The sequence below is a fragment of the Anomaloglossus baeobatrachus genome, chromosome 5, assembly GCF_048569485.1.
Source record: "Anomaloglossus baeobatrachus isolate aAnoBae1 chromosome 5, aAnoBae1.hap1, whole genome shotgun sequence".
Classification (NCBI taxonomy): Eukaryota; Metazoa; Chordata; class Amphibia; order Anura; family Aromobatidae; genus Anomaloglossus; species Anomaloglossus baeobatrachus.
In genome coordinates, this window is record NC_134357.1 from 541,834,453 (window position 1) to 541,851,098 (window position 16,646).

General features: G+C 41.5%; 1 protein-coding gene across 1 annotated transcript in view; it reads right to left on the reverse strand.

The window, feature by feature from the left end:
- Positions 1-3,080: 3,080 nt before the first annotated feature.
- Positions 3,081-16,646, reverse strand: part of LOC142312944 (uncharacterized) — a 46,277-nt gene continuing 32,711 nt past the window's right edge. Inside the window, exon 6 of the mRNA XM_075351932.1 lies at positions 3,081-6,271. Within this exon, the coding sequence (XP_075208047.1) occupies positions 5,415-6,271 (857 nt within the window). The 3' untranslated portion in view covers positions 3,081-5,414. The remainder of the gene's footprint in view (positions 6,272-16,646) is intronic.

A 16,646-nucleotide genomic window follows, 5' to 3' on the forward strand; every position in this document is an offset into this window, starting at 1 on the left:
TGCTCCCAACATCCCCAGAGCTGCCTGTGTCCTCTAGCATCGCTAGGGGTGTCTGTGCGCCCCCAGCGTCTCCAGGTCTGTCTGCACCTCCTCAGCATCCCCAGATCTGTCTGTGCCCCCAGCATCCCCAGCGCTGCCTGTGCCCCCCCACCAGTGTCCCCAGGGCTGTCTATGCCCCACTAGCATTCTCGGGGATATGACCCCCCCCCCATTCCCATTTACATATATTCTTCCCATGATGTATGTGCCACGGCATCGACTGTGATTTATACAACCCTAGCTTCTCCTGTGATGTATATGCCCCAGATTCTCCTGTGATGTATATGCGCCAGATTCTCCTGTGATGTATATGCCCCCAATTCCTCCTGTGATGAATATGCCCCCAGTCCCTCTTGTGATGTATATGCTCCCAGTGTCTCCTGTGATATATATGCCGCCAGCGTCTCCTGTGATATATGTACAGCATTGATGGATATACAGCAGTCCCAGCTGACACAAACCTGGAAAAGCAGTTGTGAGAAGCAACAAGATAATTAGCACCTAATATCACAGCAGCACCAAAGAGAAGAAGCTCCAGCCACCACAGTAGGCGTGAGTTAATTGTTTGATCAAACACCAGGGTAATGTAATTTTCAAAGTTAATAATTTTGTACGGCCCCCGAATGATGGTAGAAATTTCCAAATGGCTCTCAGCAGAAAAAAGGTTCCCCATCCCTAATCTAGTGTCTGAATCACACACGCTTTTTTTGTTTTCAAAAACACTGTAGATAGAGACTTTAAAATCAAATAATTCCTATGTAAAGTGTTTTATGAGGGGTTTTCGGGCCTTAGGCTTTCCTATATTACTAGATAAAAACACCTGTTCCCAGTTTTTGAGCCTATGAACAAATACAATCACCTTTAATTGTTCCTTTGCTGCATTTCACAAACATGTCTATCAGCCACTGACTTGCTATGTATATGCCTTTAAAATGTTTCAAAAGAAAATTGGCACCAACAATTCTCCCCAATTGCTGATACTCTTTGAATACACTCCCTGACAGAAGTTCTGTCGCTTATCCATGTTATGTAAATAAATGCTTATAACCTGACTTTAAATTCATCCATTGGTTTTATAAATTACTCTTTTGAGAGCTGAAACCCTCCCAAATTTGGTTTAGGTTATGAAAATAAAGTTGCTGCAAAGCCGAAACATTGATCATTTAATGAACATAGAAAGGTCAGATTTTGGCAAGACAAAAGTTTTGTCGCCCACAGGAAGTAATGTGAAATTCAAACAAATATTTAACTTCTAATACAAAGATATTTTGCATAACATTGGTAAATGAAGTTGTGGTCCTATTAGAGCCATATTTAATATTTTGTGTGACTTCCATGAGCTTGAAGGACTGCATCAACAATGATTCATACAATTTATTGGTGGTTTCATCAGGAATAGCAAAGAATGCAGTCTTACATGCCTCCCAGAGTTCATCTAGATTCTTTGGTTTTGTCTTCAAGCTTCCTCTTTCATCCTACCCCAAACAAGCTAAATGATGTTCATGTCTGGTGACTAGGCTGGCCAGTCCTTGAGCACCTTGCTCTTCTTTGCCAGGAGGAACTTTGTTGTAGAGATAGATGTATGAGATGGAGCACCATCCTGCTACAGAATTTGACCCCTTTTATGATTGGGAATGTAAGAGGTAGCTAATATTTCTTGATATTTTAGGCTATTGATATTGCCTTCTACCTTGCAAATGTTTGGAACACCCCTTACTGAATGTAATCCCAGACCATGATCCACCACCAAACGTAACTGTTTTCTGGGTGTATTTTGGATCCATACAGGCTCCAGTAGGTCTCCTGCAGTATTTGCGGTGGCTGTGGTGTAATTCAACTGAAGATTCATCAGAGAAATCCCCCTTCTACCACTTTTCCAGCGTCCATCTGTTTAGCAGGCTGTGGGACTTGGCAAATGCCACACGTTTTTTTAATTGCCTTTTGTTTAGTGTTGGCTTCTGTGCACTGATTCGACTATGGAGGCCATTTCGAGACAGAATCCTACAAACTGTTCTAGTTGACACAGGGACTTGAGGTGACCAGGCCTGTTGGAGCTTTGCTGCAGTGGAAGAGGGGCTGGCTTTGGATTTTCTAACCAACAAATGTTCCTCCTGAGCCGTTGTCTGGCAGGGTTTGCCAGACATGGGCTTGTCAAAAATATCTCCAGTCTCTTCAATTTTTTTTTTAATTCTTTGTACTTGACGCTGAGACACATTAAAGGTGCCAGCCACCTCTGCAGTGGATCTGGTCTTCATCAGCCTCTTGATTATCATGGCTTTGGTCGCAGGGTGGATTTTTGGCATGTTGTCAGAGGTCAAGTTGCAGTTCAAGTGAAGGTCTGGGGTGCTGGCTTTCTTTTTATACACACCCACTAATTAACCGATCATTTAGTGAGTACAGGTGAGGATGTAAACTAGGATTGGGTGCATTATATGACAAGGCGACAAAAGTTGTCTTGCCAAAATCTGACCTTTATGTGTTCATTAAATGATCAATATTTCAGCTTTGCAGCAACTTTATTTTCATAACCTAAACTAAATTTGGGAGGCTTTCAGATTTCAAAAGAGTAATTTATAAAACCAATGGATGAATTTAAAGTCAGGTTATAAGCTTTTATTTACATAACATGGATAAGCAACAGAACTTGTCAGGGAGTGTATATTGTTGCCTGTTGTCACGCACCTGTGATGTTAAACACTTACTAAGGTGCTTGAACATCAATACATCTAGGCATATTAGAACAGTGGGCTAAATAAATATTGACCTGAGTGTTTATATTACCTCCTGATGTGTCTCACCATTAGAGGTGAGAAGAAACGCGTTGAGGTTTATGGAGTTAAACAATAAGTGTAAATAGGCAGTAAGTGCTAACTGCTAAAAATATATTCTTGCAACAAAGCATGATTAAACAGGCTGAGGAGTTTAATAGAGACTGTTAGTGGAAAATATCATCCCTTATACTTCAACAGCAATAATAAACTAGTGTGGATAGCTGGGTTATGGAGGCTAGATGGGATTTATTAAATATGCCTCTTTATTGAAATGATCTGACCCTGATCCTAATATAGGGTGACAGAGTTGTGCTAATCTTGGAGCTATCCCCGTACCTATGAGGCTGATGCCTTTTATAATCAAAGAAGGTATCAACTTAGGCTGCTAAAGATATTTATGCACCCAGGCAGTAAAGGGCTATGCCAGGGTGGCTATAATAGTATCTTTATCCATTATATTAATGAGAGCTATTTAGGGCTGGGTCCCGTTAGTTTATGATATTTGATGAGCAGCGAGAAAGAACATACTGTACGAGCCTATGAATTGGTATAGGTAGAAATTAGCTCAGATGTATGACAATGACAAATTTCGGTGGCTAGGTGATATTGGGCAGTGTATTTACTATAGTGTCTAGTACAACTGAATATTATAGTTGTGCCTTGAGTAGCTATCTCTGAATAAATTGGTACATTATTTTATTTAATTCTATAGCAGAGTAGGACTGAAATAACATTGGTGAGTCCATCTGCGTATTTTTGTATCTGAACCTGGTTATTTTTTAACCGTATGTTTTAGAAAGGCTTCCAAAAAGTGTGAAATAGTAATATGTGTTTTTATAGTGGATCAATAAAAGTTAAATTTTAACATTTTATTCTTCAGGGAGGAAAGTGATTTTTTTTTATTACAACAATGTTTAAGACTTGCTGATGAAAATGGGCATATCACAATATCCACCAAATGAAAAGCGGCTGTTCAGACAGTTTCTAAGCGGAAAATAAAATGTGTACTTTTACTCAATGGAAACAAATATTGATTAATCCCAAAAGGTTACTAATTTAAGATGACTGAAAAGCAAAATACAATTGCTCTTGTCCTACGGAAAACATCATGCAACGATCACCAGTGGCCGATCTGTGTGGCTCTAAAGATGGTGAATATTCTTCTGGGACAGCAGACTAGATACAAAGAGTATCCCGGTTTCATCTGTGTCTAGACCACAGATTAAAAAATGATCTCTGGGTGAGAAAACTGTCCTGTGAGAGAAGACATGGTAGTAGGAGAAAAGAAAGTAATTGCAGAACCATTGGTGAAAGTAATAAGATCATTTTAGCACCACCGCACATCAAATTAGGTTTAATGAAAACCAGCTTGTAAAGGGCTCTAAACAAAGAGGGAAGATACTTTGACTATATCTGCAGAAAATTTCCATCACTGACCATGGAAAAGACAACGGTCCTCAAACCAGAGGACTCATGAAAAAAAAAAACCGAAAAAAAAATAATTTCAAAGATTCATTAAACGATGTTAAGGCAGATACATGGTCTTCTTTCACTATCGTTGTACAGAATTTTCTTAGAACTATAAAGCAGATAGTTACCGTATTTTTGTTTTATAAGATGCACCGAATTATAAGACGCACCCAATTTAGAGGAAGAGAATAGGAAAAAATAATTTTTAATGTTAAAATGAGGTTGCGTCTTATACTCCTAGTGTCTTAATCCTAATGCTCACCAGGGGGGGAGCGGCAGTGGTATAGCAGCTCAGGAAGGTCACAGGACGCCGGGTAAGAGATGCTGCGGGCTCGGAGGAGGGGGTGTTGTGGCTCAGGATGGTCGGCGATGCTGCGGCTCGGGGGTGTAGTGGCGGGCGCATTTGAATCCCTCGGGTATGGCTCACTAGGTTGACGCTAGTGAAGCGGGGGTCACAGGAGGCAAGGTCACAAGACATGTTTGGGGGTGTCGCGGTGGCCGCCATTGATCTGCGGGCGGGTAGGCGGTCTATGGAGGTGTCACAGCACTGGGTGTCTTGGCGGTGGGCAGGCTGTGGAGGTGACTCGGCAGCAGGTGAATTGAGCGGACTGCCGGCTCCATTGAATCGCCTCTAGTTGACGAAATGGAGTTAAAAAAAAATTGGCATGCAGGCGGCATGCGCGCAGACAGGACTCCGCGGCCATTTTCTTGAAGTTTATTGCATGAACAGCGGATGATTCAATTGAGCCGGCAGTCAGCTCAATGCACCCGCAGGTAAGACACCCTCGCAGCCTGACTATCAATGCACCTGCCGCAGAGACACCCTCGCTGCTCGCCCGCAGATGAATGCCGCCCGCCGCCGAGACACCCTTGCAGCATGCCTGCAGATCAATGCCACCCGCTACGACACCCCCAAGCGCATCCTGTGAGCCTGTGTCCTTTGACCCCGCTCGAGCACCGCCGCCCCGGTAAGCTATATCCGTTTTGTAAGACGCACACCCATTTTACCCCCAGTTTGGAGGGAAAAAATGTGCGTCTTACAAAGCGAAAAATAAAGTACACTAAACTAGCAGAAACAATGCCATTTTCTTTCCATCACCTGGCTGTACAATGAGTATATTGTTTTCCAGTAATTCAGATTTGAAAATCTTGGTACGAGTATGGCTTCTTCCCTGTGTGAATTCTTTGGTGTATAAAAAGATCCGACTTTTGGTTAAAATATTTCCCACATTCTGAACAGTAAAAAAACTTTTTCCCTGTGTGACTGCTGTGGTGTCTAATAAGGTGAAATTGCTCTACAAAACATTTTCCACATTCTGAACATGAAAAAGGCTTGTTCCCTCTGTGAGTTTTCTGATGTGAAACAAGGTATGGTTTACATGAAAAACATTTGCCACATTCTGAACATGAAAATGGCTTCTCCCCGGAGTGACTTCTATGGTGTATATCAAGATGTGATTTAACAGCAAAACATTTCCCACAAACTGAACATGAAAAAGACTTTTCCCCTGTGTGAGTTTTCGGAGGTGTAACAAGCTTCGATTTCTGTGCATAACATTTTCCATAATCTAAACATGAATGTGGCTTCTCCTCAGTATGAATGATCTTGTGCCTAACAAGATATGACTTCTGGTTAAAATATTTCCAACAAGAAAATCTGTTCTCTTCTGTGTGACTTTTTTGTTGATTAGCAAAAGGCAATTTAAGGGGAAAACTATTTCCATACTCTGAATGTGAACTTGGCTTTTTTGCTTTAAGAGCAATTTGTTTTTTAATGCCTCTTTGGTAACTTTTATTTTTCTTCGTAGTCTGTAATAAATCAGAAGCGAGAACCCGTTTCATAGGATCAGTTGATAGATCTTTGCTGTAAAGGGATGATGGAATATCTGAAGTAATGTTATTCACTTCTATTGTTTCTTGTGTGATCTCAAGGTCATCAGATTTCAAAATTGAAGATGTGAGTTGTTCCTCTGATCTCCAGGTACAGTCATCTGCCAAGAATGAAACCAATTATTAATTTTTGAACAAAATATCCTTGAAATTTATATTTTTGAACATTTCTACGTAAAAAAAAGTCTATAGAAATTGGATTGTTCCCTAAAAAAACTGATAGTTCACTGTCTAATAGAAGACCTCAGAGCTAGAGATGAGAGAACCCGTGGAAGTTTGGTTTATCAGGTTCAGTCAAACTTCAGATAACGTTATACGGCAGAACAGAGACATAAAGGGATTTGTATATGGCCATCTAGAAGAGAAGATAGCCCTCTATGCAGATGACATTCTGTTGTTTCTGGGAGACCCAGGGGCATCGTTGAGCTGTGCCATGCAGGTGATCTAGCGGTACGGGGGGGATCTCTGGACTGACTATCAATTGGACCAAATCGAATCTGTTTCAGGTGGACGTGGGAGTGGATAGGTCGATCCTTGGTGATGAGGTCAACAGACTGCGGGTTGTGGACCAGTTTAGATATCTGGGCATTCGGGTATCCATGCCAATTGGGAATTACATTACTATTAATCTAGTCCCTTTGCTGAAGCAATTGCGAAGCAAGATAACTGCTTGGAATAAGCTTTATTTATCAGTAATAGGACGGATTAATCTTATTAAAATGGTGCTTATGCCCAAGATACTCTATGTGTTGCACAATTCTCCTGTTTGGATCCCTCAGAGTCACTTTAAGGAGATTGATTCCATGTTCCGTGTTCTAATATGGAAGAACAAACAAGCCAGACTTAAACTCGAGACGCTACAGAGACCGAAGGATGATGGGGGGCTAGCACTACCAAATCCGGGAATATATTATCTGGCAGCTCAGACTCAACATTTCAGGGGATGGGCAGATTTAGGGGTGGTAGACCCAGCATCCAGACTGTTAGGGCATGTTCTGCATTGGAAGCCATTAGTGTTCGGACTGAAGGACGATCATTTGAGAGAATAGGAAAAACGAGCCCCACACTTAAGGCTGCTTTACACCAGACAATCTATCGTGCGATAGATCGTCGGGGTCACGGTTTTTGTGACGCACATCCGGCATCGCTGGCGATACCGGCCTGTGTGACACCTCCTAGCGACGCAGTATCGCTCACAAATCGTGAGTCGGGTACTGCTCGTTAGGTTCCATAATATCGTTTAATTTAGTTGACCATCGTTTCCGTGGTAGCACACGCCGCTCCGTGTGACACCACGGGAACGATGAGCAGCTCACCTGCCTCCCGCGGCCGCCGCCGGCTCTATGTGGAAGGAATGAGGTGGGCGGGATGTTTACGTCCCGCTCATCTCCGCCCCTCCGCTTCTATTGGCCAGCGGCCGTGTGACGTCGCTGTGACGCCGAACGTCCCTCCCACTCCAGGAAGTGGACGTTTGCCGCCCACAGCGAGGTCGCACGAGAGGTAAGTATGTGTGACAGGGGTTACTAACTTTGTGCGACACGGGCAGCGATTTGCCCGTGACGCAAAAAGGACGGGGGCGGGTACGATCGATTGTGAAATCGCACAATCGGTCGTACCGTGTAAAGCAGCCTTTAGCCTGATGAATAGAATCTGGAGGAAGATCAAGCAAATAAGAGAGATTACAGCAATAACTGAATTCTCTCCGTTGTGGGACAATGGAAACTGCTGAGATATACAAGATAGGCAAAATTAAGGAATGGACACATAAAAGGTATATGGAGCAAATTCTTAGCTAGGGACATCTGAAATCGTTTACACAAATACAGGATGAGTTTGGGATATCTCCACTTGGGTGGTACCAGTATAAACAGTTGGCGCATGCAGTGGTGGCTCAGGGGGTAAGCAATCATTGCTGGTACAAGCAGACTTAGTACTGAAATATGTGTGTAGTAGTGGACCCACAAGAGGAATCATATGTACTATGTATAGGGACCTACTGCATACATATTTTCTTGATCACCCTGTAAACACTAGGACTAAATGGGAGGCAGAGATAGACGGAATCACTGATGAGGTATGGGAAAGTGTTTTGGAATACATACCGAAATTATCAATGAGCGAACCAGCAAGATTATCCCACCTCTACGTGGTGCATAGGGCATATAGATCCCCCGCTAATTATGTGTAAAATGGGATTGAGGAGTAACTCCAACTGTCCTAGATGTAATGGAGAAGATGCCGGCATTTTCCACATGATGTGGATGTGCCCCAGGTTGGCACCCTTTTGGATAACTGTTCTTAATAGAATAGAAGGAGCTTATAGATGTAAACTTCCCAGACGACCCCTGGTATGTCTTCTAGGTTACGTGGAAGAAATTAGAGTAGACAACAATTTTAAAATAGTGATAGCCAGGCTGCTGTATGCGGCAAGGAAAGTAATTGCCAAACACTGGATGCAGGGGGACCCACCGACTAGAGGGGAATTTGTCGCAGATGTTAATCATATTGTTCGAATGGAGAGAAGCATATATGGGAAAAGGAAACAACTTGCACTTTTTGATAGATTGTGGAATCTGTGTTTGCAATATGGATAAATATTAGAGTTGGGAGATGTTGGACTATGGACAGAGATAGTTAGTTCTATACATTCCAATATATGCTATTGAAGGGTTAAAATGTAAGATCTTTGATATTGATATGGGTCATATGTACGCTAAGGGGGGAGGGGGAGGGGATGTTGGGGAGGGAAAGTTTATAGTTCTGCTCGTTATTGCTGAAAATATAACACATGTTTTGTATACTTGGTGAAAAATAAAAATGTATCTGATTAAAAAAACAAAAAAAAAAACAAACTTTAGATAACGTTCGGTTTGGGACCCAGACTTCACCTGAAAACCAATGGAAGTCACTAATTGGGCAGTTCCGGTCTCTGCCAACATGCAGCCAGCCAGAAACAGAACGTTCCCAGGGGAAAGTTTTTTCATTTGTTTTTGTTTGTTCACACTACATCTGATCACACTGTTGTTACCCCCATGTTTCACATGTCCTGTGGGTCCTGCATCTGTAACGTCTGCTTCGGTCACAAGGCGCAGCCTTCTACATTTTGCAGGTGGTATTGGTGGAGACATGGGAAATAGAAGCTCTGGGCAGCACAGGCTCTGAGGCTCTGTTCAGCAGCAAAGATTGGAGTGACTGACCAGTAATATCATTCAATATGGCAGTATGGGTGTGTGTGCAGTCCAGCTGAAGTAATCATGTCCATTCTTCAGCTAATTGGACAGCACCACACCCTACTAAAGCTTGATGCATATCGCTGGAAGCTACCAGATATAGCCTTGTTCTCCTCTGGTTCAGTCCTCTGTGCTCAACTCCTGGCTTGTTTATATAATTGTGACCTGTGTGAGACAATGGTCAGCCCTGCTACAACGAGCAGCCATCTTGCGCTCAGCAGTAGCCGTGTTGTATTCGGGTTCTAGTAAGTTTTAAAGCATAATGGGTTTTTGCAGAGAATGAGATGCACAAATCAGAAAATCTCCAGATGGGAGTTTATATGATGATCTCAGTGTCATTAGCCATGAACAAAGATTGCTTAAGAATGCAATGGAACTGAATATATGGTATTTTTTGTGGTAAAACTTAGAAAATTGTGTTTAGATGTAGAAAACCAGAACGGTAGATGTCAATTTAGAAAAAGTTATGTGCATGTCCTAATGGCCGTGATGTGATTAATGACGTAAGTAGAAGAGAACATAGAAACTTAATGGTTTTCATGAAATTAAGTGTGGATGTAAAGTACAGACCAAAAGTTTGGACACACCTCATTCAAAGAGTTTTCTTTATTTTTATGACTCTGAAAAGTGTAGATTGACATTGAAGGCATCAAAACTATGAATTAACACATGTGGAATGAAATACTTAACAAAGTGTGAAACAACTGAAAATGTGTTTTATAGTCTAGGTTCTTCAAAGTAGCCACCTTGTGGCTTCCACATGTGTTAATTCATAGTTTTGATGCCTTCAATGTGTATCTACAATTTTCAGAGTGATGAAAATAAAGAAAAGTCTTTGAATGAAAAGGTGTGTCCAAACGTTTGGTCTGTACTTTATATGTAAATGGACAAATTTGTTCTGTAATTCTTTGGTGTTTAACCACTAAACGCCTTTTTGCCGCAGAATGATGTAACTTATCTATGCCCTTTTCTGCAAAATGTGACCCTTTGTCTAAACCAGGTATAAAAACGTCCTAACACCATAGTTTGGCGCGATATAGCCATGGCCAGCTAGCCAAACCACCTATTGCCTCTACGTCTTGTCACCTGCTTGTGACATCCTGCTTTGATGCCTGTCCTCTGTATCTACTTTGCTGTATGCTCTTTATTTAATAAATCCTAGCTCCTGCTTTTAAGGATTGACTGCACAGTTTTCTCGGACTATTAAGGAGAAGGACATTGCTGTATACCCCCATGACCTTACAACCTGTTGTGACCCTAACCTGTTTACTGAATACTTGGGTCTTCTGATTTTGTTTTCTCTGTCCTTGTGGTTTGGAGCCGGTTACCTATTTTTCTTGCCATGTTACACCACAAACAGCATCTAACTCTATGGCCCTAGCGTAGGGGTCCCTGTTTAAGTCCAGATCCATGCATAAGAGTTAAAGGATGAAGGGCAAGGCAATCCCTTGGATCTGAAAAGTGGAGTAGATAGCGCCAAGCCAGTTCTGCATGATTGATTCATGCTTAAGGGTTACCCCAGACGAATCCTATCGTCATGCCCTCAGGCAGGATAGAAGTATGCAGCTTGCTCCGTGCCCCTGAGGGGAGTTCTCCGAACAGATCCATTTGGTGGCAACTTTTGATAGTAGTTGATAGTTTGGCTTTATAGATGCCTGTCGTGATTTTTCATTTAAGCTATTTTGCTGAATTAAGCATATGCAGAGACGACTGTTCTCCCAAAACTGACCAAGGTCTCCCCACCCTTCCCTTCTATCATGATGAGGGATCATTAAAGACATGTCAGTTGTTAGCACAGGAATGTGGCTTTCGAGTATCAAAACCCGCAAATCTAGATGTAATTACAACCCTGATCCAATTTCGATAGATTAAGAGTCCATTTAGGCTGCCTTTATATTAAGGCAGATGTGGTTACGTAGCCATTTGCTATTTTAGGCACATGCCCATGATACAGTGTGCAGTGTAGCTATTACAATAAGTACGACCAGAGGGGTGGCAATCTTAACAATCGGTACTACCATAAATGTTGATATACCTTCAACATTGGCATGGGTATAGTTATAATATATAGCAATGCTGGTAACATCATAAATTCTGCTATAACAAAAGTGTGGCTTAATAATTGACATTATTCATGCTGGTACCATTATAACATCTATTGATCTATCCAAATGTTATATACCTTCAACACTGGTAGAATATTAATGAGGGTATAATTATAATATAGTAATGCTAGTACATAATAAAACGTAGCATAATACAAGTGTGGTTTAATAATTAGTATTTTTCATGGTGGTACTCCTATAACATCTATTGATACATCCTAAATGCTGGCACAACATTAATAGGAGTATAGTTATAATATCTAATAATGCTGGTATATCATAAATGCTGCATTGCATTACACACACACACAATATATATATTATATATATATTGTATGTAAATAAAATGACCTCACCCCTGTGGATGGTTTTTTGTCCTTCCTCATTCCTCATATATATATATGGCTTAACACTTGGCATTATTAATGCTGCTACTAGTATAACATCTATTGTATTCGATTAGAAATGGGCCTTTATCTCGCGGTATGTATTACCATATCCGCAACACAGGGTCAAATATCGTTTATTTTGCTCACTATGTTGCCATTACGTTGCCACTTCTTCTGTATCCATATTCCTTTAGCTATATAAACACTGTGCGCATACATCTCGTCTAGGTATCGGGCATGCATCTTCCAAGCCCCTGTTGCAATTATTTTCTATGAGGCTGATGGCTTAGTCGAATCCAGCCTCTGTATACAACAAGGGACTTAAATCAGAGAGACTATCGCTTGTGGCTTGCCGCTCGTCACATTATTTAAAATCCTGGGATCCTTATTGGCTGAAAAGTACGATTCCGCAGCTTTCATTGGCCGATGCACGTAGTACTGACCTCTTTCCTCCTGCACTGTTACATTGTGTCTGTCTTCAGCGCGAAGTAGCAACACTATTTATTGGCACAAGCACCGCTTCGGGAGGGGAGGAGGGGCTGGCGCTGCGAGTCTTTAAAGGGAGATCAGAGCAGCCGCGCCATGCAGCCAGCTATTATGCCATTGTTTCATCAAGTAACATGCCGTATACATTTCTCATCTAGTGAAATATTACACACTGCCCCGATGACACTGATGATTCAGGGCAACAACAAGTAATGAATTGAAGAAACACGTAAGACCTAGCACTTTGACTGCACAGCACAGCACTAGGCTTTACTACATGCTGCAGAATGGTTTAACAGCCATTGCTGGACCCTTAGCTTATGTCATGTGAATGTCCTCGGGCGTCTGCAGGATTGAGATTCATTCCAATATCGCTCCATGTCAATAGTCCCATTAGTGGTTTATTAAACAGGAACTAGAGCGACTTGTGGATTACATGTTTGTGGGACACATTAAGATGTTCATACATACTTATTTGTGGAGACATTGTCTGCACCAATCCACCATCGCCACAGATGGACGGAGGATTGATTTCCCGTTATTAGTGGGCTTAGTCAGACATTAATGAATTAACTTAAGATAGGGTCTCGCTTGGCCAACTTGCTGCATATCATGTGCAATTTAGTTCACAGAACGCCTATACTGTTATTGGTGCCCCACATAGGGCACTATAGGTGGATTATTTTAATAATATTTAATAACAGTTACATTTTAAGATTTAACTCCAATTTACACTGAGAGCAGTAAAAGTTAAATAAAGAGGCTTTTCTGGGCACAAGGTAAAAAAAGGAAAAATATTAAGCCTATAAACTTTTGCGGGAAATGCCCGCTCAGGATATTCCTCTCTACAGCAAGAGTCCCACACAGAGACTGAGAACAGAAAGCATGAGAGAGGGGTGTTTGATACTGCGCCAAAAGATCACTGGAACAGATGTTTAGATTAATGTATCTTTATTTTCATCCAGGTCTACGCGTTTCAGGAGCCACTGCCCCCTTCCTCAGGACCGTCAGGAAAGACAAACATCAAATCTCTCCCTCGGGTGGCTGCAGCCTTTGATCAGATTCTACATGCGACTACAGTTGTTGTGACTTTCACAACGATATCTGGTGAGTAGTTTCACCCTCCTCCCACCCCTTATATACTGGGGTAAGACCCTATATGCGCTTTTTTTCCACAGCTTTCTTGTCTACACAGAGACTGAGATTAGAGGTCTCCATTTTACACTAAGTACCACACTCTAGAGTGGGCATATGTGAGCAGTCATTCTTACCCATCTCTTTAACGTCTTGTAAACCCGGCCCTGTCATGCGCAATTACCGTAAATCTCTCAGCATCTAACATGTTGGAGCCTGCCTCTGGGCTTACATCACCGAGGCTATCAACCTTGATGATACCTTTCTCCCTTCCTAGACTATCCCGGTGACCTTATTACAAATTTCAAAAGTCATTTGTTAACCATAAAATAGGTTTTGTTAATTAACCTGAATATTCAAACACTTGTTGCATAAAATTGTAACCCTTCGACCATCCTAAAAAAAATAAATAAAAGGGGATGTTGGAAAAATGCTGCCGACCTAAAGTAGAAATACGGTAAATATTATTTAACTATTTTGTGTGGAATCACTACTTATCTTAAGAGCATACACATTTAAAGTTTTGAAACTTACAGATCTTTCTCAGTTATTTGTACATTTTCTGGTATTTTCAAAAATAAACGCAAAATATATAGACCTAAAATTACCAGAAACAAAGTACAATGTGCCACAAAAAAAAAATATCTAAAAACCACTGGAATCAGAAGAAGCCTCCAAAGTTATCACCACATAAAGTGACAAGTGTCAGAATTGAAAAATGGGGTCTGATTAGGAACAGAAAACCGGCTGTGGGAAGGGGTTAAGTCAGAGTATTTTGGGCACTAACGACTGTAGTCAAAATCTGTGAAAAAAGACAATAATATATCTAGTAAAAAAAGTAGTAACTAGTGGTGCAACATCTCTGAAGTAATTAAGAGTATGTAGCTTGGTGGCTCTTGGCAATCCATACTATAAAAAGGGCTAATGTTTTTTAACATTAGTTTCTTGAAGAAATATTACACATTTAGAGAAATCTTTTTAAACTAGTGCAAAATTAAAATGTCTTGTGTTTAGATCTTGGGCTTTTGGCAGAGGCAATGTAGATCTTTTATTTAAGGTACCACTCCAGAGACCTAATTCCCCTAAGGCACTATGTTGTGACTGTAGCTTCTGAGTGGCAGGAAGTCAGACGTTACGTCACAAGTAATGATGAGCAAGCACTACAATGCTAGAGCGCTCTGTACTCGAAACAAGCAGGTGGGACTCTTGGATGGGCTTGACTCAAGTACTGAGCTTAATGAAAGACAATAAAAAACTCAAGCACTTTTCCGGAAGATCTTATGCAAAATATTCGAGTTTCCTATTGACTTCAATTATACTCGGTACTTGAGTCGAGCCCGTCCAAGCATCTGAGCACACGAGCATGGAAGTGCTTGCTCATAAATAGTCACCAGCTGTCAGTGCTAGTCTATGAGACAGAACAAGGCCAGAACGCGGTGTGACGACTCAACGTTTGGTCACCTGTGTGTGGGGTGAACTGTTCTTAATTAGGTCAAATGTATGGGTCATATTGTTTGTTAAATCAAGAGAAGTTAACTATTGTCTCTTCCCAGACTGATTGGTGCTTTATTGTCTATGTTTATTGCCTCAGCCTTTCTGACTGTATAATTCAGAGGAAAATTGTGCAGTTGGATTGAACTTGCGACTAATGAGTGAGCAGTCATCGACAACCAATCTTGTAAAACCCAATACCCTGAATTAAGAACTGAGAGCTATAAAAGGGTCTTGCTCCTGTCACCAGTAAGGATTCTATATCATCTCAGCTGTGGAGCTTCACTTCAGAGGAAACACAAAACTGCTTCACTTCAGATATTCTACAGGATTTCAGCTTAGAATACTTGGTTCCAGCTGAAGGTTCATAGAACTGCTTCCTAAGCTTTCCACTATCTCTTCTAAGTGGGTGCCCGCCAAAAGGGGGGTGATGCTGGCCTGGGATAGTTGGCCCGCCAAAAGTGGGGTGCTGCTGGCCTGGGATACTTAGCCGCAGAAGCCCTGAAGTCATGAAGACTCTAATCCCTGGCGGGCCAGCTGAAGGGTGAGACTCTGTTGCTTGTACCATCTTGTGTTCTTGCTGAGAATGTACAATATGATTTTGCCTGTTGGTGAACCAATAAAGTCTTACCAATGTGTGGTTCACTCACCATGTGGTATCTGAGTAGTGTTTTGCGCAGAAGGAAGGAGTGTGAGTGTTCAGTGGGATGAGCCCTAGTCCGTGCAGTCTTTCTAACGACAGCCAGGTCAGCAGATGAGAGCACCCACTGATTCTCATGTCTCTACATGAGGCTCTCATAGAGTTGTATTGATTTGGGACCTCCAGCTCGCTACATGAAACAATGGAGCAGCTGGCAAGTCACAAACTACTGAGGACCGACCACAGCGACACTGGAAACAGGTGAAGACACAGGAGGGTGATTAAAAGACAGGGGACAGATTTAAAGCACTACTCCAGAGGTGAACGACATAGGATAAAAAAAAAGTTACATCCCCAAAAAGAACAAATGTTCCAAGGGAGGGGAGAACTCCAAAACTAAACCAGAGTTGCCCTCATTTATGATAGGCTATTGGAACATGTATAAGCTCTAACCAGAAAAAAAGGAAAAGTATAAGAAGCAATTATGCAATACTTTGAAATCCCATATTATTGAACAAAGAATGGAGTTTATGACATTGATTGATGCCATGAAACCAGGGCTGGATCCATGCTAATGAATCTCTTACAGACGTGAAGTAATGTATGAGTATTACAGCAACCAACCATACACAGCTTAGTGATATATCATGGCGTAGATGTAATGTGTGTCACAATCCTCTTTAAAGTTAGTCAGTTTTAGAAAAACCTGAAAAGTTAGGATAACGGAAAAATCTGTTGTTATTGTATAGAAATTCACACTTGTTATCAATCATAAATGCAAAGTTTGGCCAGAAAGACTGGACCTGGTCTTGGGGGATCATATGAGTACATTCATCAGCACAGAAGGGAGAAGAAGGTAGATTCATCCAAAAACATATAAGGATTCTAGGAAAGCAACAGCATCATCACCCTCCGCTTTCTCTTAGAGGATCATCATAATATTTTTCTTCAAGTGATTTCCTAACTTGTCAGCACATTCTACATACACTGTCATTTGTCTT